The sequence below is a fragment of the Hydractinia symbiolongicarpus genome, chromosome 5 (assembly GCF_029227915.1).
Source record: "Hydractinia symbiolongicarpus strain clone_291-10 chromosome 5, HSymV2.1, whole genome shotgun sequence".
Taxonomy (NCBI): domain Eukaryota; kingdom Metazoa; phylum Cnidaria; class Hydrozoa; order Anthoathecata; family Hydractiniidae; genus Hydractinia; species Hydractinia symbiolongicarpus.
Window position 1 is genome coordinate 6,012,210 of NC_079879.1, and position 25,877 is coordinate 6,038,086.

General features: G+C 32.2%; 2 protein-coding genes across 2 annotated transcripts in view; both read right to left on the minus strand.

Annotated features, from left to right (window-relative positions):
- Positions 1 to 1,800: 1,800 nt before the first annotated feature.
- On the minus strand, positions 1,801 to 6,562 carry LOC130644416 (hemicentin-1-like). Its single transcript, XM_057450013.1, has 8 exons — positions 6,418 to 6,562; positions 5,703 to 5,778; positions 5,420 to 5,557; positions 4,681 to 4,834; positions 4,466 to 4,608; positions 3,909 to 4,016; positions 3,277 to 3,477; positions 1,801 to 2,537 (listed from the first exon to the last, which is right to left on the minus strand). Exons 1-8 carry the CDS (start codon positions 6,424 to 6,426, stop codon positions 2,377 to 2,379), a joined length of 990 nt encoding a protein of 329 aa, XP_057305996.1. The 5' UTR covers positions 6,427 to 6,562; the 3' UTR covers positions 1,801 to 2,376.
- A 2,188-nt stretch (positions 6,563 to 8,750) lies between these two features.
- LOC130645926 (hemicentin-1-like) overlaps positions 8,751 to 25,877 on the minus strand; it is a 28,619-nt gene continuing 11,492 nt past the window's right edge. The window contains exons 7-20 of the mRNA XM_057452052.1: positions 25,471 to 25,581; positions 21,508 to 21,834; positions 20,772 to 20,930; positions 20,451 to 20,595; positions 19,362 to 19,501; positions 18,566 to 18,676; positions 17,541 to 17,867; positions 15,847 to 15,918; positions 15,349 to 15,502; positions 12,958 to 13,097; positions 12,437 to 12,547; positions 11,875 to 12,201; positions 11,422 to 11,657; positions 8,751 to 11,245 (exon numbers count right to left, since the gene is read on the minus strand). Coding sequence (XP_057308035.1) covers positions 10,967 to 11,245; positions 11,422 to 11,657; positions 11,875 to 12,201; positions 12,437 to 12,547; positions 12,958 to 13,097; positions 15,349 to 15,502; positions 15,847 to 15,918; positions 17,541 to 17,867; positions 18,566 to 18,676; positions 19,362 to 19,501; positions 20,451 to 20,595; positions 20,772 to 20,930; positions 21,508 to 21,834; positions 25,471 to 25,581 — 2,639 coding nt within the window. The 3' untranslated portion in view covers positions 8,751 to 10,966. The remainder of the gene's footprint in view (positions 11,246 to 11,421; positions 11,658 to 11,874; positions 12,202 to 12,436; positions 12,548 to 12,957; positions 13,098 to 15,348; positions 15,503 to 15,846; positions 15,919 to 17,540; positions 17,868 to 18,565; positions 18,677 to 19,361; positions 19,502 to 20,450; positions 20,596 to 20,771; positions 20,931 to 21,507; positions 21,835 to 25,470; positions 25,582 to 25,877) is intronic.

A 25,877-nucleotide genomic window follows, 5' to 3' on the forward strand; every position in this document is an offset into this window, starting at 1 on the left:
GTAAGAAATGTTTCTGGTCGAAGAAGCAAGATTAAAGAAATTTTTGAAACTGCTAAATTTAAACGTATAAAAATAGAGACTATGTACCTCTTGCCCCCTCTTCTCTCTCTGTAACCTGATTCTGCATTATTTAGCCAACTGAACGGCTCAGAAACCCACGAACATATGGATAAAAAATGGAATTGAATCTTATTATTATAAATTATAAGGAATTCAAATTGAATACATGTCTATTAACGCCACTTCGTTCCTAGACCCACAGCAGTTTGTCATCAAGCGGTAAGAACCTATTCATGAACTCTTTTGTGTTGTATGAGACAGTGCTTCACACTAACTAGCTAGAAATTAAGGACAGGAGGGAAAATAATCCATTTTTAAAATTTAAAAAAAAATGAAGGAATGTAGATTTCTGATGCAAATCGGAGACTTAAAACCGAGTTGGTATCGAAGCGAGATAACAACGTACAGATGTTAATAGCTTGTCATTTAATAGCCGACCACATGCTTAGAAGTTATAAATAAACCACTTTGTTTTTATCAAGTGAAAACCAAATATCTAGATAAACCCTTTTTAACAGGAATCACGGAAAGATGACAATTTCTTATTTTGAATATGTAGATGCCGTGGAAAGCAAATATAACGTCTTTGGCCAAGTAACAATTGTAAAAAAATAGAATTAAAAATTGTGTTCCCAGAATTTGTTTTGTAGAAATAGCGATGGATACTCTATTTAATTTAGAACAAGGAAAAAGATAAAAAATAAATTCATTTAAACGCATGTCGTGCTCCTACTGTCCTTCTGGCTTTTCATTTTATCTTTTTGTGAGTTAAAAAAGATCACACTATTTTTTGAATAAGAAACTTCTCTATAAAAACTTTAAGTTTAAAACCCTGATTATATTTTCCGGAGTCATCAACCTAGAATCTTAAAATGTGGAGACGTTTTACTGCTTGGTTCTCTAAATAACATTTGCTATAAGCCAAAAGCTATAATATATATCTTTAAATGTTGACAATCATAGAAAGCTAATTGTATTTTTATCAAAAGTTATCAACTCTTCAGTTTATGTCCACGATGTCGCTTAGCAACAACTAAAATTTGTAGGAGGGGTTTGTTTACTCCCTTCATCAAACAGCTTTGTAAATAAAAAGATTAAAAGTTTGTACAGGCGAGTATTTAAACATATGTCTCGTAGTGAAATGAAATGCCCTCGCGACAAGAAATATTTTAAAAAATCTTAGAAAAGAAAATTTAATTGTTTTTTACGACAAAAAGCTAATATACTCCCAAAAATTATAATACCTGTATACGTCTGTCCGTCTCTCACGCAAAATGGTAACCGCAGCAGCGAGACACACGGAATGCGATTAATAAAGAACGGGCAAGTTTATAGTTTGTAGTTTATCTACAGGTTACTAACTAGTGCTTACAAAAAAGTTGCGCGGCTTAGTGCTATTTTTTATCATCAAACTGTTTTAAATTTAAAATTTTAGAGTAGGCCAAGGAAAATTTTTTGACATGACTATATCTTTAGCCATATATAGCGATGATTTTGCGCGTTCTAAATTCGCAAACTTAAATTTACGCCGACCTAAATTCGTGCAAGTTGATCCAACAATTGCGATCCAATGGTAAAATAAGTATGGCTCACAAACAACGAACATATATTGTCCTTTATCCTTCATTCTTACCGCATACGACATCGTGGTTAAAAGCTCGTTTTAAACTTTTTGTCATCTATCTACTAAAATTCTGGGATCATGAGATGATACCATTTTCCAGCCAAAATAAATCAAAATAATTTTTTGAATTTGTGAAATTTAAAGAGAATAATTTTACATACATATTTTTTATTCTAAATCCGTGTATATAACTGTACCCACAAAAGACAAAAGTATATATGGGCTGAAAAAGGTAATGTACTGAAACACGCAGCTTGGTAGGTGGCCGTGATTGGTGGAAGTGAAAGCTTGTCCCTGGTGCGACTGTAATGAGAGAAAATGCAATTGCAAACTCGTCTCACTGTTAAACCGATAGATCCGTTGGAAAAGCAGTGGTCCGCTAACCTAATGGTCTCTGGTTCGAATCCCGTTTGGTCCAAATTTTCACTTTCGCCGATAGATATCGCCTGCACTACTGATTATTATATAAATATTTATTTAACTTATGTACAAAAAATTCTACAATTTCTTGTTATACTACTATGTAAAAACACTTTTTTGTGTGTAACAGTCGGATCCAATTTTCCCTTCCGTTCTTTCCTTTCCTCCTTCTTGACGTTTGTCTAAATTTTTAAAGAAGCTATATCACTCTTTAAACGAGTCGTACATCTGCATTAGCCAATACACTCTTGGCTTACATCATCATTGGCCAATCAGCTATCAGATGTGCTTGTATAATGATAGGAATGCGTTCTTTTTCTTCGTCCACGCCTTTTATATATTCTCCATAAGAACACACTTACTACACCAAGAATTACGACAAGAATGATTGATACAATGGGAACAATAATTGCCAAATAATTTGGTGATGATTCTGGTTAATAAAATAAATAAAGAAATATTATATTTATAAAAATAATTTAACATCAGTACAAGTTTTCTTTTAAGTAACGCAATATTTCGGCCGAGGCTAAAGGCTAATCCATGGAGGTAGAAATAATAAAATATTTCTACCCCAATGGCTAATAATTTTCCTCTGAGAGATGAATTGTTGCTAAGTTGTTGTTTGTTGCACTTTGAAAAATCAAATTCACATGTTTGCTTGTTCAGATAGTATCCAGCGAAATTAAACATACTTTATTACGAATAAATGAACAATCTACTTGTCGTTTTATAATTCCTATTTTTCTTTTTCCATTTATTAATTCACTTCAGTCGATTTTCAAACATCGGGTTACTTACACAAAAGAGTGCAATAACAGCAAACAATTTGTTCCCTTTTTTTGGGATAAAACACCCACACCCTTTCTGATTTTGTTTTGACAGCTTAAAACAGTTAAACACCCATAATTCAATGCACTAATGAATTTCCCGCCCTCTAAATGCGACTACTTTAAGGGAGTATGCTTAACCTCCATCCGACGTTGGAAGGGGAAGTGTGGTTTTATAACGTTTTAACGCTCATAGGACTCTCAGGAGGAGAGGAGGTAAAAAATAAATATCAAATTTTGTGAGATGGCCTCGATTTTTCATCTCTTCTTTTTTGAATCTCCAATACAACAAATTTTATCGGAATTAAAAATCCAGGAACATAATTCAAGATATTTTCCTACCCTTGACTGTAACTCTTGTGCTGACAACCACATATCCTCTTCGATTTGAAATGAAGCAAAGATATACACCAGAATCACCTACCGCTGCATTGTTTATTTCCAAAACACTAGACCCGGAACATTGGTCAACTTTTAAAGTTTCAGATTTATCTTTTCCATTTTTCGTTGGTTTGCGGTCCCATCTGAAAAATTTAGGGATATCTAAAATGCAAAAACAAATTGTCGTATTAAAAAATGGGTGTAGCTAAATTGTAGAAAATTTTATGGTAATAAATTTCTGCAAATTGAGGAAATAAAACTCGAAAAGTATGCATTTATTCATGCTCCTTATTATAGCGTTCTTTATACGGGAAACTACTAGAAGTTCAAATTTCAGGTCAAATATGCAAAGGAGCAGGAATTCACTCGGCTTTTTATTATTATTTTTCAACTTTTCATTAGATTTTAATCTGGTAGTGCATGTACAAATCCGATTTCAATCGCGTTAGAAAATCTTACAAACTTTAACAGGCGTCGCAGAATGAACTTCATATTAAAGTAGGCAGAGTAATGTCTGGGTTTTAAAACAAAAAGTAACGGAGTACAATTTCAAGTTTCAAAAGTTTTTAGACAAAACTAAATTTATCAGTTACCGTTTCCACCACGTGCTTTGCATGTCAACTTTATTGTTTCTCCAACTTCTATCACACTATCTCTTGGCTCCAACGATTTGACAAATAATTTTTTATTCTTCTCTGGTTCTGAAAAAAGAAAAACTTAAATTGAGTCAGATCCCTAACAGAAAAGTTTCTCTTTACAACTCATTATGTGCGCTACTTCTGTAATGCTCTGCGCATCTTGTCAAAGGTTACTTATCAATGTTTATAAACTCGGGACTAAAGCATCCTCGTCCTAGGGTTTGTTGCCTGATGTCAAAAAGGCAAGAACCCCTGGGGACGAGTTTGGGCATTGAAGCTCTGATTTTGTTATTGACAATTACTGGGCCTCTGCTGAGCTAACAGTTTTAGTCCTGAGTTACACTTGCCATTTATTACTGGGCCTCTGCTGAGCTAACAGTTTTAGTCCTGAGTTACACTTGCCATTTATTACTGGGCCTCTGCTGAGCTAACAGTTTTAGTCCTGAGTTACACTTGCCATTTATTACTGGGCCTCTGTTGAGCTAACAGTTTTAGTCCTGAGTTACACTTACCATTTATTACAATATGAAAGGTTTTCTTGATTTTCACTTCATTTTTATTTCCAACAAGACATTCATATTTTCCTACATCAGTCAGCATCATGTTTACAAATTTCAAGGAAAATGTTGTGTTTAGATGATCATCGTAGTAAAACCTGTCAATATAAAACGTTTAGCGAATGAGTTGCGATATCCTACATTGTTGACGGGAAAAAACAGACTCTTACCTAAAATTTCTTTCTTTTAGCGGTTTACTATCTTTAATCCACGTTATCCGAGGTCTCTGATAAACAGACATGATTTCACAATCCAGCAGAGATTTTCCACCGATGAAGGTAGTGATGTTGTAGATATTTTTCACTGATTGAGAGACAAACGCATCTAACAAATGCACAAGTGGTAATCTTGTTAATTGTGTAGAACTTAAAATTCAATAATTTGTTTGGACTTTTTGAAATTCTTTTCAACGAGAGAGGCACATAGTCAATTGAGCGGGAGAGGCACTCACTCAATTATTTTTGTGCGTAAAATGTAGTACAGGAATTAAGCGCAAAAATTTTTTGCGCGAAAATTACCGCGCAACATAAACTTTTTTCAAAAAAAAAAAATGTAATTGCGAAAAGGTGATTTACAGGCATTATCTGTAATTTTATCTAAAACTCTCAATTTTTTTCTTCTTATTTGCGAGAGAAATAAAATTTGCGAGAGATTAATTCTCGCGAAAATTAGTGCAAATATAGTATTTGGAGAATTGACTTGTTTTAATCTTTCATTCTTAAACAATATAAAAGCAAGTCGCACCCGCCCTTACACTCCACTCTTGTGGGGCGCACTCTGTGTTGAAGAATTTTTATTTAACAATTTTCTTTTCTGTTTTTGTATCAAAATGTCCAACACCAACAAGCTCTCCAAAAATCTATTTCTTTAAATGAAAAATATTTCTTCCACAAATAATAAATAACGTACATTTTGATCGGGGCATTTTTTTTGTTGTTGTTGTCGCTGTTGTCGTTGTTGTTGTCGTTGTTGTTGTTGTTGCTGTTGTTTTCGTCGGAATTGTGACGTTAAGACTTCCATGAGGTTGATTTAAAGTATTACTTAAAGCTGTAAACAAAAAGATCATAAAAATATGTATCTAAATACATATCAGAAAGATTCTACAGTAATTATTCGTTGGAATAACAACAATATTGTAACATCCCCCTTCTACTACCCACAAAACAAAAAAAGTCGCACAAAACATACTTACTATGTACAGTGTGGTATAAGCTCAGTGCGAGTAACAAATCAAACAAAATATGTGTCATATTTTTTAAGAAGGATCTCTAAATAAAGAAAGTTCTTGTTTTTAAATTGGAGTCAGCTAGGAAGAAATGTGTGAGGAATATTTTCATAGATTATATAGATGATTCCAGCGTGACGTTATTTACACTAAAATCACTAAGTGAAAAAAAAGTAATTATCAATTTATTTCTTCACACAAAGGCCTTTCTAGGACTTTAAATGAATTTAAATAAATCAGAAGGCATCAATCTACACTCGATAATAGTTTATAACCTTAACGATGTCTCCATGAGAAGAAATCCACAGTAAAAGAACTCTCTTTTCTAAATCCTAGCATATTTTTTTTGCCACGGAATTCATTTAGATGTCGAAGGGACAGTCAAACAATGAAGTCACCAGTGAATACATCCATAGATGTAGAAAGAAAAGGAGTCTCTCCTTCCCCCTATGTATAAACAGACTGGTCTTTTGCTAAAGATATTTAACCAAAGTTAACTATTCCGTCGCAAATATTTTCTAATTTTCGACAAAGTGAAATTAAATCATTTGTTGCAGCTGTGCGAAGGTAGAATCTTCATAAAATGACTATTTGAAACAACAATGTCACCTAAATGATTAAGGTGACGAAACATAAAAAAGAGCGCGTTTATAGAATCACTACTTGATAAAACAAAGCTTACTTCTAACATTCGACTTTGATCCACATTTCAGACTTCGTGCTTTATCATGTGTTTTGTTTACAGCATCAACAAAGTGCTTGCATGGAGTGTTCATCAATTAAAATTAATTGCTTTCACTATTGTATCTTTAATGAATTAATAGTTTTATAATTAATAAACATACGATAAGGCTTAAGACAGGAACCAAAAATATATCTTATTATCCAAATAACAATGCATATTTTTTTTTGATGTAGCTATCTCCTATTCGAAAATAGTGGTGAAAGGAAGCGAAGGAAAATTTGAAACATTTTTACGTGATATTAGCGCTTGTCATTCAAATACAAAAACATGTGGAGTCAGGTAATAGGTTGTAATTATCTTTCAATATAGTAAGAGAATGAAGGAAATATTAGATATCTCTTTTACACTTAACCAAGAAAATTTCTACGTCAAATAGTTATAACAATCTCGTTCCTAGGAATCCTTTACTGATACGAAATGCTGTTTAGACGGTTCTTTTACAGATAAGACTTGGAACGAAGTTGGGGTCAATAGCAAGAATTTTTTTTGCTTTTAGGTCGTAAGTCGGAAATTTTTTCTTAGTTTATTCTTGGAGAAATCTTGCAAGGATTATACAGTACACCTTAGATCGCAGGGATTTTTTAATATGATTAAATATAAAATAGGCAAAAATGCGTTTGCTTTGGTGAAAATGATCTCATCAAACAACAGTTTTCAGGATAATTTAAGTGTGACAATTAAAATGGCTATATTCCCTTGCTTGTTTCGTAAAATGTGGAAATTGATTTTAAAGTTTCCCTTCAGTGTTATCTAACTGAACGCAATTTGGTCAAGTTGGTAAAGTTTAAAAAGAAGATACAGAGTTCAAGTATCATGTACAGAGTTGACAATAAACAAGCTTTTATTACAAAACATAAAAAAATATATCGTCTATTACAGATCTACCATATTCCAACATTTCTTACCCAAAGCTTTCTTTAAACTTTCTTAAACTTTTATATAGCTATTTAAGTAAGTGATGAACATATTATCAAAAAATTTGACAATATTTTGATGAGTAATGACAAAAACAACATTTCCTTTGTGTTAGGATTATTTAAAAGTAGCTCTTGTCTACAAACAATATCCATGGCAACAGCCACGATAATAGAAAAAAATACAGAAATTTGTGAATCAAGACAATATCGTTGATTTTTGTGGAATTGTTATCAGCACTGTGTAACAGATTTGATATTAAAACTTGGGTAAAAAACAACATAGTTGGGAGGGCGAAGTCTCAAGAACTTACAAATAACAGCAACCTCGTCCCCAGGACTTAAATCCAAATGATGCAATTAAAGCTATTACACTTTATCAAACGTAAAAACGACCTAATATATTCGTTTCCTTAATTACCACAACAAACATTAAAAACACAAAAACCCGTTCCATTTTGTGTATATCATCTGTATTAAATTTAGAATATAAAATGTCTATTATAGCGCCCTATTCCAGCTGTCAGAAGTTTGAGAACAAGCCTTGAAATACGATTAATGATTGTAGAAGTAATTTGACACAATTTGAACATATAAAACTCAGCGGACATTTCAACAATTAATATATCGCAGTTTTTTCAAAATTTTTGCTGACGTCAGCATACAACTACATGATGAAACATGGAAACGAAGTTGACCTTTTTGTTCAGCTTGCACTTCCTTGTATGGACGGAAAACGGTACAAGCATGCGCAGTAGAAATTTTAACCATGCTAGCCGGTGTGAACATCTTGTTTTCAAAAGTTGAACTGAAGTCAACTTTTTTCCGCATACCGTTTGAAGTAACCAATCAAATCACGCGATTATACTTTTTTTGTTTTGATTTTTAACCTGCAGATTTTCCAAAATGGCAGATGACATAGCGAACTTTCTGAGCAGGAGAGTGAGAAAAATTTCGCTTTATCTTAATACCTATCATGATTATTTTCTATTCACTTTTGCTTTTTGGATGAGGGTGGTACTGTTCACTTAATGCCTCCTTTAACAACACAGGATTCTTAGCCAATGCGACTAACTGTGGCGGGATGCATTTTATACGCGACAGCAAGTGAAATGTGAGTTACCAGTAATGAGGTACCTTAAGGTGACTGTTAGTTGCTTACTAGGAGAAATTGACTTCTTTTTTTTGCTCGATTTCATTATCACAGGCCTTAAAAGTCGTAACAACTCCTCATATTTTGTTGAATTAATTCTTCAATACTTCGTTAAGCAAAAATCTTCCTCATTCACATGCGATGCTTTCGGCGATTTTCACGGCTTTTGTTTTGTTGTCTTCCTTAAAGGAGAAAAAGTAACATCAAAGTTTTTAAATTTTATTTTACTTACAGCAGCCATATTTGTTTTATTTGCGCCAAAATTTCGTTTTCACTTTCCGTTTTCCGTTCATACCATGAAGTGGAAATCAGCCCAGAAGTTACAGGAGTTAGGTGTTTTTGCTGCCTTTTGCACGTCGGTATCAACTTAACAGAATGGATACACAAAACAGTGACACAACTTGTGTGTGTGTATTTATGAAATAAAAGTATATTCTGTACAACACAAGTCTTCAAATAAACGGTATTACAAAAAGAGTGGTTATTAGTTTAAAATAAGGGTTGAGATACGTGAAAAGAGGCACCAAACAGCACCTCAATCCAGTTTGCGTGAAATTCGATGCTGGGTACAGTGGCTAATTGTGATTTTTATGTAGTTGTTGATACAGATTCCTTGCTCAATCAAATTGAAAGAAAAGTTTTTAAAATAAAAAAAATCCAAATATAAATAAGTTAAAAAAATATCTTGCGAAAAGTTAGAAAAGTAATTGAAAAATTGAAAAAATACTTTAACACACTATTTGAACATTCTCTGCTTTCTTAGCATGGTCAAAATAAAAAAAATCCTCATAAATATACATTACTTATTTTTAATAAACAAATACAGTACCACTAAATTTTCAAACGTACTCGCATGCAATAGCGCACAAGTAAAAATACTAACTGCATATAAAAGATACAACATTGAATTTCATCGATGGAAACACAAAACGTAAAAAACCTTGACACATTGCTAAAGGCTTTTAGATCACATAGCAAAAATGTACATTATACATGCTGTTATAAGCATATATAATTCCGAAAAGACTGGGTTATGCTTAGGCTTTGACAAAAAGAAGGCGTGGACTATGCTTACTTAAAACAAATTTAACAATCATTTAGACTTCGTTTTAATTTTATTTTATTAAAGAAATATTTTCACAGGGTTGTCTACGAGCGGCACGGTTGTACTTTAAGTCCTTACGTATTGAAAGGCCTACTTATTTTCCACCGTTACCTTTCTGGAAGTATTAATACTCCTTGGTTGAAGGGAATATGATAAAAGTGAAATTATGCATTTTCCTTGAGTATTAGGCATAATAACACTAACTTCAACTAACTATCCCCTAAAACAGTTAATATGCACAATTCCCAAATTTATCATAATCCCCGTAACACATAGTTACACACCAGTAAAAATTAAATCCAATTCATATTAAAGTGGAATGTAGCTAAAAAATAAAGCTATATTTTACTCTCTACTATAAACAATTCTAGCAAAGAATCATTTTAGGTTAAGACATTGTGCTTACAAAAACACGTGTAATAAAATATATGACAAAATCTGCATTTCAAAGAAAGCATATTAAATCAATCAAAGAATTATTTTTTCCTGTTCATAGTTGCGTCCTTGATTGAGTTTAAAAACATTTTTTCACATTTCTACTAAAACTTTCTGGAACTTCGACAGATGTTAACACACAAGTCTAGAAAAAAGGCTGATCGTTTAGAATAACTTCAAATGTATTATAGTGCAAGTAAGAAATAGCATGTACACAATAACATACAAGTATATATATTGTGGTCCAGACACTATCTTTCCTAGTATAGAATTTTGAAACAGCAGCCAGACAGGCAGACATAGCGTATTGTTATAATAGACTAGTCGATAAACTAATTCCTACTTCACCTAAAATGACGGCTTGTTTGTTAGAAACTAAGCGTTATTTGGTGGTTTCGTGAAAAGAAAAAACAAAGCGCAAACTCTATCTTACAGTTTGCGCTATGATATTTATGAAACCAAAAGTGATTGATGGAGCGTGCGGTTACTGATTCAAATCAACCTTTTTTAAACATTCCAAATAAAAAGTGTTTAAAAATAAACATATCCAAAAATAAATAAGTCACAAAATAAAATATTGCAAAATATTAGAAAAGTAATATAAAATATAGATTGAAAAAATACTTAAAACACACTACTTGAACATTTTCTGCTTTCTTAGCATGGTCAAAATAAAAAAATTCTTCATAAATATACATTACATGTTTTTACAAAACAAACATGGTACCCAAACATTTTTCAACTTTTAGGAAAATGTTGCAAAATAAGGAAGTAATGCTCATATTGCTGATCCATAATTTTTCTTGAAAAGCTTTAAAAAAACGAAACAGTCTTTGAGCTTACGGGAAGTTAATCAATCTAAAAAGACGCAACAATTATTTATATATGCTCCCACTCCTGATCAATTTTAGATGTGCTTCCACGATCAGATGGTAACGTTTCATTAACTGCTTCTGACAATACAAGCAGAGAACTTTCATCGTCATATGCATCCTCGTTCGCTGTCTTCTCATCTACTTCGTTTATAACTTTACTACCAGCAAGTGACGTCACGCTTGGTGATCTAGCCGTCACATCTGCTTGTGAGCCTGCTAAGCTGTTTTGTGCCTCAGCTTCGTCCGGACTTGTGCCAGAATGCACAATTACTATTGGAATATTCTAAACGCAAAAAAAACATTTAAGTCTTTTAAATTCTCTTTTACAGAAAGATGGTATATCAGTACAGTTGGAAATTCTGTCTTCTACATTTAAAAAATACATTTATAATATACAAGAAATCTAAAATTATGGCATTTGTTTATTAGCAATGAAATTAAAAATTACTGATAACTTACATTTGGTTGGTTCTCTTGTGCTTCAACTACTGGAGTTTTCTGAGCAGGACTCAATTTCAATTTTTCCTCCTCAAGTTTCTTTTCGTTCTCATGCCACCAAACACAACCAATAATTAACAACACAAGTAAAAACACGGGCAAAGCAACTAACACTGCTAATGAGAATGGGAGGTTGATGCTCTTCCCATACTTCTCTAAGTACTCCGCCTCTAGCTGATCCTTTGTTAGTGGTGGCACTGAAAAGCAAGATTCATTTCCACTTAACGTTATTTTATAAAGCAGGAACTCAGTAAAAAAGAGCAAAGAACACAATTAATTCATAAAATTCTGAATTATAGGGTAAAGTAATAAAATAGCAGCTACATAAAAATGCAAATAACCCAAAAATCAATTGATTGCTACAACAACAACAATAACAACCCTTTAAACCAACAACTTGATAAGAGAACTCACCAGGAAGCACTATCAACATCATGGACTGTTCAGAGTAGCCTTTATCACTAAACACAAAACAACTGTATTCACCAGAATCCTCAATAGAGGCTGACATCAACTCAAATGTACTCCTGTCTGTTCGCTTTAACTTTAAGTCTTCAATTTTATGAACAACACCGTCTTTGACATAAGACATGTTTGACAATCGTTGTACATGCATTATGTCACCATCTTTCTCTTGATGTGAACTCAGTGCTTTGTTCGTCTCCGTTGTATTTGTTGAATTTGAAATGGTAAGGTTGGATTGTAAGTGTCTTGTCCATTTAATAAAGGGTACGACTGCATCTAGATATTAACAAATAAAGTTAGACTATATTGCTTTTCTTAGTATTGGGCATCCTTAAAATGACTCTACATAATGGCGATAAACGTGGAAAAATAGAAAAAGGTTTCATATTCACTATCTTTAATTTAATTATGAAATTAAACCAATTACTAAAGGACATTGCTCTTGACATGAATTTGACTATAAATTACTTTTTTTAATTTGACTTTATTTTGTCCAACACTAGTTCTTTACCTTTTATTTTTTCAGCTGAACATGAGAGTTTTACGCTTTCACCGACTTGTACAACAACAGTATGGTTAGGTGAGAAATCAGCAATCTCTGGTTTTTGATTGTAGGTGTTCTCTGTAATGAAAAAGACATTACAATGTGCCAGCAAAAAAAAAACAATCCACAATCCAACAAGAAAACCATATATGAGCATTAAATGCAGAGAAATTTACCAGTGATGTCTGGAGAATGTACGTTTTTGCCATGTAAAATTAAATAGGGAGATTTGCACAGGCACCTTCTTGGTTATCTTTATTACCAACCGATGCAATTATACATCCCTCTCATTCTACAGTATAGATTGACCTTATTGGTAACCTTTTCCTTTTGAGTTCTCCTGTAACCTTCTACATGTTGTGATAAATACAATTATATGGGTAAAAAACAAAGCAGACAAATTCTTAATTTAAATTAAACAATTTCCCTCACAGCATCTTTTAGAAACAACATTAAAAAAAGAAAAGAAAATAACTACAAAATCTCACCTTTTATGTGTAAGACGATAGTCGTTGCGATTGGTTTAACTATGTTGTTATCAGCCACGCATTTATACTTCCCTGCGTCTGCAGCAAGCAAGTTTTTTAGTACTAACCCAAACATCTTATTCATATTTTTCGGAAACAGTCTACAAAAATGAAAGTACAACAACAAATAAGTTTCTTTGACTTGTTGATTTAGTAGCTGATTTTTCATTCAGACAACATGCTCATTTTCAAAGCAATATTTGTGAATTTTTCAATCTGTAGTGATACTCTGGACAGGTTTTAATAAACGGATACTGATCGGTTTTTTATGTTGTGAAGTAAGCCAAAAGTCAGAAGTACAGACCCTTGCCCTTGATTAAGGACATTGTATTTTACAGCGCAACATCAAAACCGGTCAATTCTTCTTTTTATTACTTGACTGCATCTCATATAAAAAAATTTTTTTTACGTAAACAAAATATTTGAAGTCACATTTTGTTTAAGTTGGTCTTCTTAAGTCACCGAGAAAAAACAACACACGTTCGATTTTGAAAATTTTAGAATTCAAGATAGTTCGATTTAATCTTTTTTTTAATTACACAAAACAAATCAAAAAAGATGTTTATGTGAATTAAAAAAAATTGGTCTTAGGTAAGTCAAAATGTTTTTCATGCTATTGAAATCTGTTCTTTAGTTATTCATGTTTTTATTATGATACCATTTTAAAAATGACCTTCCAAACCGGTTAGAATATCTCCATACAAAGCCCTGTTTTCATGAACCGTAAGCCAAATCATCGGATTTTTTTTTTCATACTAACCAGTTTGTACAAGTCCGGTTCTCAGTACTACCGTTGTGAAATAAATTTTTGCGAGAATTGAATTCCGCGATTTCGCGAAAACTTGTTTTTGCGAATGTTTGTCATTCACAAAATTAAATTCAAAGCCTTGTTGTTAGCAAAATTTGAGGGATAAGTAATTATGATGTTCGCGTAAGTTCACCAATTTTTAACCCTTTCTAAGTCTATACATCTAAAAAAAACAAAGTTTTATGACAAGAGCGTATTGGGGACTATTCTTTATCGAAATGGGAATATATTGATTTCGATAAAAAAAAAATAAAGACAATTTTTACTGCACATGTTCTACACATTTCAGGAGAAATGACATCCGCTGTTGTAGGCTGCGTGTTTTCTTTTTATGTCTACATCGCACGTGGTTTTCTTGATAGGATATTTTCCTATTTACTCTTCGACATTTAGAAAACACTCTAGCACACCTGTAGTAATTAAATCAGTGCATATTTCGTCCTGGGACAAGTCTTACCTTTCTATTGGAGCCTTCGTTTTATTACGAGTTTTTCAACTTTTGCAGAAAAAGTATTTTATGAGCCTTTACGCGAGTAAACATTTTTAAACGTTAAAGAACGGGAAATCATACCACATATCTAACGAGGTGTGTGAGATAATAAGCTCATCATTAGCACGAAAAATATCCTTTGAATGAAACGGTATTTAAAAAATACACAATTCGAAGGACTGTTCGTAAATTTAGAAAAATGAAAATTCAAATTTCTTAAAATAAAACAGTATTTTAAAAGAAGAAGCGCTTATAATTTTAATATAATGTTTCTTGTGACATTTTAGTTTGGTTACGTTAAGAAAAATAGTTTTACTTCTCCTCCTAACTAATCCAATCATGTTTGGGATATTTTTCGTGCTGATGATTTCATGTTTTCCCTATTTTTCGTCTTTAAGATAGGCAGCACACATGTTGTTTTGCTCATGGAATTTTTTGAAAAATCATTAACGTAAATTGTTCCAAACAATGGATAACAATCATATAGATTTGATATTTTTAATCTATTGTACATGTTGTTTTCTGCAACAAATTAGTTTGTTGCTACAACCCAATGGTGGAAACTAAGACTTCTACAAATGCTTGGGACGAGAGTATGAAAAAATACAAAAGAATTTTGGTGTTTGCTGCAACTAATACGCAAGTAAGAAAGAAAGAAAGTAAGGGGAAGTTTTTAGGTTCTTGGGAAATCCATCCTAACGACTGGCTCTTCGTATAACATTGCTCTAACCTGTTTCCCTGCAACATAAGCCGGTTAGCGGTCTGTAGATGGCACCAAATGGACTGACAACACTACATTTAAAATGCGCGGGAGTGGGGACTTGAACCTGAAACCTTATGGCTACAAGCCAAATGCGAATAAATACTATAATTCACTAAAAAGTTAAAAAATGGTTTAAGTTTTGATTATTTTAAACAATACTAGAGACCTAGTGAGTTATAGGAACCCTTTCCATTCGATAAGATGTCAAGGAGTTCCAGATGAAGTCCTCTCCTGACTTAATATACATAAACAAAAAGCGGTGTTTAGAGGCAAAACATAGAATTAAAATACCTGTAGCTTGATTCTTGTAATGGCATATCATCTTTAAACCAAGTTATGTTGGGTTCGGGGTAACCTATAACGCTGCAGTTCAGAAAGAAATTGGTGCCAACAATCGCATATGTTTCTTGGTTATCTTGAGAACTACGCTGCATAAATCGCAAAGCTGAAAAAAAATAGTGAACATTAAACCTAAATGTTTCCTGGTAGTATAAAAAATTGTTTTCAAATATAAAAACCACATTAATAATCATGGTGTAGCTCTTGTAATATCTAAAAATTGGAATGTGTGGAATGTGACTATCTCACAAAATAATATTAAAAAAACGAGATATTGTTAGTCGAGTTTTAATAAATAATAAATAAAAACGCATTTTATTCTTTTTACCAACAACTCTGCAGCAATCCATTATTGTCAAAAGAAACACAAAAATATCAGTGGAGTCACACGTGTCCTCTATGAAGATAGCCTGCTACAAGCGTATTGAGTAAAATTAATGTGAAACTTACATTTACTATGTGGTCGTTTTGTAGTCGTAGTTGTGGTTGTTGCTGGAGGTGTAGTTGACGCCTCTGTTTGTGCTAAAGTAGAAGCAAGGGGGATTATTCACAAGAGGATTATCTGCTGAGTTTATAAAATACAGAAACCATTGAAAACAGAAATTTAGCAAACGTCTGGAAATTTATTTTGCTGCGAACGTTCTTTTGCTATTAACACTAACTTGTTGTATTAGTATGTGCCAGTAATAAGCAATCAACTTTTTTATTTAGTAAACTCTTTTTTGTAATATATATATGTGTAGCAATAAAAGACGTATTTTAATCTTAATTTTATATTTATTAAAAAACAAAGATTTTTTGTACAAACACATCATCGGATTGATTTTTTTGTTGTGTTTTTAAGAAAAGAATTGTTTTTAATAATCAAAAAACATTTTCATGTGTCAATCTTAATTTCGTATTAATTCTGAAATTTTTAATTCTTGTATACACGTTTGAATATATATTTTGATTGGAATTAAATAATTGCGTTTGTGCAATTTTTGGAACCTTTTAGTTTTCATGTACACATCTGTATACGAAATTTTGTGCATTCCTTTTCGCGTTTTTCGTTGCAAGAATGCATGCATTTCTACAAAAATCATCACATATCCAGATCAATCCACCCATAGGAAACAATGTTTAAAATAACTATCAAAGAAAAACTAACTTTTGAAAGAAAAGTTACACACAAGTAATTAATCCATTTTAAACGTTGCACAGTTTTGTCTTACCATTGTGAGTTAAAACGTACTTACTAGAAGCAGTAAATACCTAAATCAGCCAAAATCACCGAAATCAGCTAAAAGCACCTTAAACCACCAAAATTTTCACAGCAATTAATAATAAGTCCCAGGCACTAAGTTGTGGAATACATGTCAATAACACTTCCAAATGATACCAGTAACACTGCTTTATTACCAGAAGCAAATCATTTCAATATGCTCAAATATGTTTTATCTCGTGGGCATTATTTCTTTATTGAAATAAATATTGGTGCTTTGTAAAAGTAAACTCTTTTCAGAATATGCTATTTCAAATGCGTGTAAATAATAACAATAAAAAACATTAGACTCACGTAATTTATTTTTACACAAGTCGTTTTAGACCGCAATTGAGTCTAAAAAGGTTCACCCCAAAATAGGGTCTGATTTCAAGCCCTAGTACAGGGCAACAAAATAAATATGAAAATATATATTGTATTTTAGCCCATAATTTCTGTACAAGAAAAAACATTTTCTTGTACAACAGAAACATCGTTAGTGTACAAGTTTCCTGACTTTTTTGACCCAACTTGACTTTAAAAATTATGTTGTTTTTTATTGCTATTCATAATTAAAAACCAAAAGCTAAAAAACACTAATCCAGAATTTTTTTTGCCATTTTTGTTAATTATTTTTTGTGAAGTCCAAAAATCATTTAATTTTACAAATTAACAATTTTCTAAAGTTTTGCAACTCTAATTTGGGAAATTACCTGTAGTTCACAATTCACTCTTATATTTCATTACAATGTTCCAAAACATAACTTTATTGTTAAACACATCAACCATATCGTTTTAAGAAAAACAGTGTTGGGATTTTTAAATTAACAAAGAAAAAGTTAATTGCATTATTTCATATTTTTTAATTGCAAAAAAAAAAAAAAAAAAAACTACAGCTTACCAGGAACTACTGTCAACTTCATGGACTGTTTAGAGTAACCTTTGCTATTGAACACAAAACAACTGTATTCACCAGAATCCTCAATAGAGGCTGACATCAACTCAAATGTACTCCTGTCTGTTCGCTTTAACTTCAAGTCTTCAATGTTATAAACAACACCGTCTTCGACATAAGACATATTTGAAATTTGTTGTACTTGCACTTCATTTTTATTTTGCTGTTGGTGTGAATTAAACAGTTTGTTTGTCTCTGTTGTATTTGTTGGTTTTGTAGTTGTGAGGCTGTATTTTAAGTATCTTGTCCATTTTATGAAGGGTTCTACTTCATCTAGACATTAACAAATAAGGTTACATCAAATTTTACATTACTCCATCTTCTTATTTTTCATTCACATGTATTATACAATTAGTGTGCAATAATTGTCTGAGTTTTACAATGAAAAATGATAAATTAGTTGCATTTTTTCACCATTTTCCGGTTTATAAGAAAATTACAAATGATTTCCTTCGTTTGACTTGATTCATTTTACATTTAGTGTTTCTAATAGAAGGGAGTAAATAGCAATCAGTATATTTTAGAATTGTCCCAAACCAAATGCATTTTCAACAAGATAACTAAGCTACTGTTTCAAGGCACAAATTTATTATAATCAGCATTATCATAATGCTGGCCGTATATATGCTTGTAAACCAAAATGACATCTGGAAATAGTGCAAGTTAGCTACATTGAAAACAAGGCGCTTTTTTTTAAACATAAGCACTATTATAATGGTAAGCTACTCGCTGTATAACTCCTATCTTACCCTCTCAAAATAGCGATGTCACTTCGAAACCAACAAGGGTTCCTTTTCTATCTCACTTTTAAAATTCATAACATTCATAACTTGCTCACACCCTTTTTCACTATGGAATATTAAATTTTTTCTAGAGTTTCTAAGAACTTCGTGAATTTTCCTGACATTAAAAGTCTAATTGCACGCCAGAGTTTGAAATAGAACCTTTGGTTAATACTATTAGTTAATTACCTTTCGTTTTTGCAGCTGAACATGACAGTTTTACATTTTCACCAACTCGTACAACAACAGTATGGTTAGGTGAAAAATCAGCAATCTTTGGTTTTTGCTTGAGGGGGTACTCTGCAATAAAAAAAACATCACAATGTTACACTAAAAAAACAAAAAAATAAAAGAGAGTTTCGTCACTTACCTGCTTTACTTCTTACTGTCTTCATTTTTTATGTATCAGAATCCATGTCCCAAATTTAAAATTTTATGCCTTTCTGAATTATGCTAATTCTGGGCAAATTCAAAAGTTTGCTATATCATGGTATGGTATCTATTACTGACATGCAAACAAAAATATGTGTCAAAGTTTGTGGTAAATTTCTCAAAAAACCTTTATTTTTTACCACTTTTGTATGTTTCGCCACAAAAAAGTGAAGCCTAAAGTTTAACTCACCCCACTCAAGTAAAAATCCATAATAGGTATCGCAAATAGAAAATGGTCTATTGAATTTTTGTTGGTAGGAAATCTGACCCATTGGGTTATTTTTAGAATGATCAGTGTAGCATTTTAGGAGATGTAAAAATTGTGGTATAGTCCTGATGCAGTGCTTAAAAATATTTTGAACTATACTGTTGTTAGTTTTCCTTTCCAATTAAAAAAGTGAGTTCTTTTTTAAGTTGTCTTATAAGCAATGTGTACTTTCATGCAAAAGAATACTGATACATAATAGCCATTGGCCTAAAAAAGTAGATGCTACCTTACCATTCAGAACTTTGAAATTTTTTTCAACAAAAAACTTAGCAAGCTAAATCTCACCTTTTATGTTTAAGACAACAGACTTTGCGATTGCTTTAACTATGTTGTTATCAGCTATGCATGTGTAATTTCCTGTATCTGCAATAAGCACGTCTTCTAGTTCCAATACGAATATGTTTTCCATATTCTGTGGAAACACTCTACAAAAATAAAATTAATAATAATAATAATACTAACCAAACAGGAATGCTCGTAATGCTTTTTGTCCACACAAATTTAAGCTCAAAGAGTTTTTCTGAATGAACTCCTGATTATAGCCCGCAATCTTTTTCAATTTCTTTTCGCTTTTAAATATGTATTTATACATATGATTAGCAACATGTTGTTTTGTTGTTGCTTGGATAAATATCAAATAGATTTTATGTTCCTTGTCTGTTTTACATACTTCTTTTTTGTATTGTTTTCTTCAAATAAATAGTTTGTTGTTGCACCAATGCAGTCTGTCAAATCCGACCTTAGCTATTGGAATTAATTTAGATTCTCACAACCACAACTTTGAGAATCCAATGAATCTAGTTAGATTTTCGTGATTCTTCCCTTTCGCAAAACCAATTTAGATTCTCATAATTTCACTGTAAGAATCCAATTTTTATAATATGAAACACTCTGTATTATCTTTCAGGTGAGTGGAAGATCATCACAATTGAAACTCGCCCTCTAGAAAGGCACCATTTTGATATTGTGTGCTTTGAGATTGGAGAGAAAGTACCAAATGTGTATGGGAAAGCTATACCTGACGGAAATACCCTTCCGACACAGGGCTAATGTTAATAATAGCGCAAATATGATTGGAATCGCGGTATCAAGGTCATGAGAGTCAAGAAGGGAATCAGATTGGCGGATTCACATCAAATCTGACGGCCTGCAGTGGTAGAAAGTAAGAATTCAAAAAAAGCTTAAGATGAAACTATATAAAATGCATAAGAATTATGATGTATGCTAAAATTATAAAAGATTCACCAAAAGGTAAAAGTAGTTTAAACAGTTTGATTATTTTCAACTCGAGGCCTGGAATTAGTATTTTAAACTTACCAAGAATAAAACATGTTACTGCACCACAGATTTAGACTAAACACAGAATTAAAATACCTAAAGCTTGATTTTTGTATTGGCTTATCATCCTTAAACCATGATATATTCGGTTGGGGATAACCATCAACACAGCAGTCAAGAAAGAATTTGGTGCCAACAATCCCATAAGATTCTTGAGAACTACTCTGGAAGAATCGCAAGGCTGGAGAGAAAAAGAGAAAAATAATCATAGTTCTATTGGAAAGGTTTTTAGGATCCCAATAAAAAGGATGATGTATAGAACAGCTTCTGTATTTTAATACAGTCTAAATATCAATGAAGCACACACGACCTAAATAGGCACAGCCTGATGAATTACAATTTATTTGGGAAACTTACGTTGACCATGTTGTCGTAATGGTTGCATACAAGCTAAAGTCGTCTCTTCACTAGTTGTCCATGACTCTTGTGGCTTTTTTGTTGCATAAGTATTTTCTTGTGAGCTATTCAAGTTAGCACGTGTTGTTGCTGAAGGTGTAGTTGATGCATCTATTTGTGCTAAGGTGCAAGGTACAAGGTGCAAGTAATGGTTACGGATAATAGAAGGAAAAAACTTCAACTGTCCTCTATATCGTGTTAAGCTTAAAATGCTGATCAACATAATGTATAGAAGTGGGTAATAGCTGCTTAAGCAGGTTTGTGAGTTTGGATGAAATTTCCAATCACATAGATTGGGGCAATTATCATAGAATTTCAAATAAACCTTGCGTTAGTTACCCAAGCAGAAGGCGTCAATTTTAAAATATATGGTTAAAAGTTTCAACGGAATATAAAATATCAAAAGTTTGCAGCATGGAAAATAATAAAAACATGAAAAGAAAAATCACATTTACTTCCATCTGCATTGTTTGACCTTTTTTGATTTATAAGATTTATTTCCCATTAACTAAGAATGGATTTTTCTTTAAATTTTAAATTTATCATAAAATCAAAAGGACACAGTTAACAAGAGGTATCTCAGAGGTGTCTAAATTTTGTGCATGCAAGTTGGTTTTGCAATGAATTGATGAGAGTTTTACCGTCCCAAAGACAGCAACAACAGCTTTTTACCTCGGAAATTTATTATAAATCTTACCTGAAAGCACTGTCAATATCATAGACTGTTTAGAGTAACCTTTGCTATTGAACACAAAACAACTGTATTCACCAGAATCCTCAATAGAGGCTGACAACAACTCAAATGTACTCCTGTCTGTTCGCTTTAACTTCAAGTCTTCAATTTTATATACAAAACCGTCTTTGACATATGACATATTTGACATTTTTGGTATTTGTAACACTGTTTTATTTCCTTGTAGATGCCAATTCAGTTTTCCTTCTGTTGCTGCTGTATTTGCTGAATTTGTAAATGGAAGGTTGTATTGTATATGTCGTGTCCATTTTATAAAAGGTACTCCCACTCCTAGACATTAATAAAAAAGTTTAACTAAATTATACATATAAAAAAATTGATAACTAATATGCAATATTTGTTTAAAGACAATTAATTCTGATATATATCACAACCAAATCTCGGTAGAGGTTAGTTTGTTTTTTTTGTTCTGTGGTGTCATTCGTAAAGAGTGAGCCAATGACATAAATTTTTAGGATTTACGTACAGGGCACTTTGGTTACACTCATAAGCGCAAGAAATGTACACATAAAGTTTGGTACTTATTACATAAAATACCACTGGTTTTGTTTACAAAAGAAAACAGCCTCGACGTTGTTTGATGTTGTTCTTACAGGTAGCTTAGCTACCCTATTCGGCGATTCGGTTTGACGTCTTAACAAATTTTTTGGAGGTGAAAAGTTTCCGTCTTTTAGGTGAAGAGAGTGCAAACCTAGAAACATTTTGGAGTTTTAAAAACAATGTTAAAAAGTTTGAGCGAAGATAAATTTTTGGAGCAAAATCTAGATAGCTAAGCATCATTTCCAGACAGATTTTTATTGTGGTTACCTTTCGTTAGCTAATTATTCTTCCATTTCCACATTTTTTAGCATTCTTTCCAGTACGAACTAGATTTGTTTTCACCCTGCGAAATTTTAAAAATGGTGGAGATGTAGCAAAAATGTGATTCATCAATTAAGCAAAATGTCAATCATCACTACAGCAACAAAGCTGAACCGAATCGCCGAATAGCTAGATTAAGGATTAAACTAGCATTTATTACTTAATACTCAGTAAAATAGGTCAAGTTTAAATATTAAACCTTTTCGCTATAGCTAGCTAGACTAAGTATGAAAGAAAAAGGCTGAGATTTTTAGCTGGGTTAAAAGTCAAAACTTAAGAGGAAAATTACATCACAGCTTCTAGAATTATATTACACATACTACAGAACACCTGCGGGAAAATTCATTGTTCATCAAGTTACCCCATATGGGTAATATGGAAGATTTCTTCATAAAAAACCTCAGAAACCTTTTCAAGTGGATTACTTTCACATTAGCATTGAAAATTTTTAAGATAAACTTTTGTGATTTTGTCATTTATCATTTTGACAAGCCATGTGTACAGAAAACATTCAAAGTGATTCTTAGGATTCAAAATAATTTAAACAGATAAAATGTGTCCCAGGTTTAGGATCAAATACCTTATCCAGCTCAGAGAAAGTGGGAATGATCTTCTAAAGCACATTGTCAAATACATAATCTAAATTTTATGCCATATAAATACAAAGTGGTTAGAAGTTATTTTTTTGTCCACCTGGAACTGCAACACTTTACTTGCGCTAATCGCTCGGCCTGGTGCCACTCACAATTAATTTTTGAATATCTACAGGAACTTATTAAGCAAAATGAAAAATGCTAAACAACTGTATTTGCTTTGCAGAAGTAGCAATAGGCTTCATCATAAGTCCTGTGAATGTTGGTTTATAAAGAATGTATTATACCTTTAATGCTATAAGCGCTCCACTGGATTTGTAACACATTACACTAAGTGTCCTCTGTGTGACACATTTTACCCTTTACTAAGTCTTAACCTGGACAGGGAGTTTAGGTCTTCCGGCTCCAAGCGAATATTACTTCTGGCTATACTTTCCAAAATTTTGTTATTTCATATAAGAAACCTGAACATCTACAAAAATTTATTTATGAAAAATAGGTTTCTGTTCAATAAAAGAAACCTGAACATTTGCAGAAATTTATTTATGAAATATAGGTTTCTGTTTGTCGTGACATATTTAACCAACATGCAATGCCTTGCATACCTAACTAGCTATATACTCAAATCTTGACTGTTCACTGTTATGGGAGGTCCAAATTACTTCTCATTGTGAGGTACCTCAAATTCTTGTAAATCCAATGAAAAAAAATTACTTAAGACTTCCTCTTCTTTCCCTTGCACCACTCATGGCATTTCTTAGCATGTCTTCAGTTTGAATCCACGATTCCTTGGCTTCCAACTGCGTCTCGTTCACAAGTTTCAGCGCTAGCCAATATGATGGACAACGTCGAGGAACCCTGGGTAATTTTGAAAAAATTACCCAGGGTTCCTCGTATTTATAGGAGTTAATTATCTTTAAGATTCAGAAATTCACAGAATAGTGATCAATAAGGAAAATAGAAAAACGATTGGTTATCTCATCATCCCTAATGTTATAGAATAGGCATAAAATTTGCTGTGAGTGTAAATATGAGCCAAACTTCTGGTTGGACTCATTAATCTGGTTAAAATTTTGAAGTAAAAAAAAAAATGAATAAACATTGTAATAACTTATTCTGGGATTTCAAAATTACAGAAGTACTCTGGTATCGTTGAGTTTTGTTTTTGTTATAAATATTAGAATCGTGGCTGTACTGTACTGATACAATATTAAAATATGCATGTCATGTGTGTGTGTGTGTGTGGGGGGGGGGGGGGGGGGTGGGGGGGAGAGAGGGGGGTAGGTTGGTCATAGCTAAATGTCTACACGCTATTGAGAATAATCACCAGAAAAAATTTAAGGATGGTACACCAGTCAGTAAAAATGCAAAGAATTAAATAAGCTGAACTTTTACTCAAGAAATTCATGAAAAAGACGAATTTTTATCCTTTCTTTACAACAGCAAACTAAATTATAAAAAAAATATTATTGTGATGGATTAAGTTCAAAGGAATTTATGAAAAATACAAAACACTGTTACTGTGATAGTACATGAAATATATGCATTGAAAATCTTTTTTGCGATACTTGTATGCCATCTGAAACTTCATTATTTCCACCCCTTATAGTCATGAAAATTCCATAACACTGTTGTTAGAAGAAAGGGAGTATGATTGGTTATTACTGAGTTATGATAAAGTAAATAAAACTTTGAGGGCAAATAACTTGCAAACAGGGTGGTGATGTCAGTCATTTTTCACTACTTGGGTACCTAGGGAACCAAATTGGGAAAGTCTTTAAGACCTGGGTCCCCGAATCCATTTTGGAATGAACAGGTCATTGACGTCAATAAACAAGCTTTAAACCCTAATATAGTTGTAATCTTTTGTTAAAAGTACATGATCTTATACACTTTCTTGATCAATGTATTTTTGTGGGTCTTTGCTGATGTCAACAAAATTTCTAAACAGCTATATCGCTTTAAACATTCCTTAAAAGTACAGTAAACAAACTTCACTAAATTTATTTTGTATATGACTACTGACGTCAGCAAAACACCTAAAACAACTTATTTTTTCTATTGTTCTTTTGACAAAGCCTTATGGACTAGTTTTTTAAATATTTTTGTTTTATATTTTGTTTGCAAATGTGGAACATGGAATACACTCAGTATTTTGCCCTGATTTAAAGAACTGAGTCATAAAAAATGCGGGTGTTTCTTTTTTATCACAGTGAAAATCGAAAAAAGTAATACACAGGAACACAAAAAAAGTTTTTGATATAAATTCAAAGTAAACGTTCAAAATCAACACCGAATCACTTCTTATTACTAAAATGGAGTAGATTTGAATTTGGTGATTTTCATGATTTTCTGAATTTCTTCTCTCTATTCATAAAGGGAAAGGTAGCTAAAAAAATTGATTATTAAGATGCTGCAGTGCCAAAGATATTATGTAATATTAGTTCTTTACCTTTAATTTTTGCAGCTGAACATGAGAGTTTTACATTTTCTCCGACTTGTACGACAACAGTATGGTTAGGTGAAAAATCAGCAATCTCTGGTTTTTGTTCGAGAGGCTTCTCTGCAATAAAAAATATATCACAATGTTACACAAATGTTTAATATAAGTAATTGCAGAGGTGACTTCCAAAGTGGTTATCTAAAATCAAGTTCATGTTGGCAAAGATATTTGTAATTTTATGGAACTTAACAATTCTGCATTTAGTTATTTAAATAAAAAAATATATATGTGCAAACCTGCTGTTATAGGGTTGTTGCATGTATTTAAGGGGTTTGACACTTTTAATATGGCACAATAATCTTTTCTTTTGTTTCCCATTAAACCCAAAATGTTACAAAACAGCACATTTTCAAATA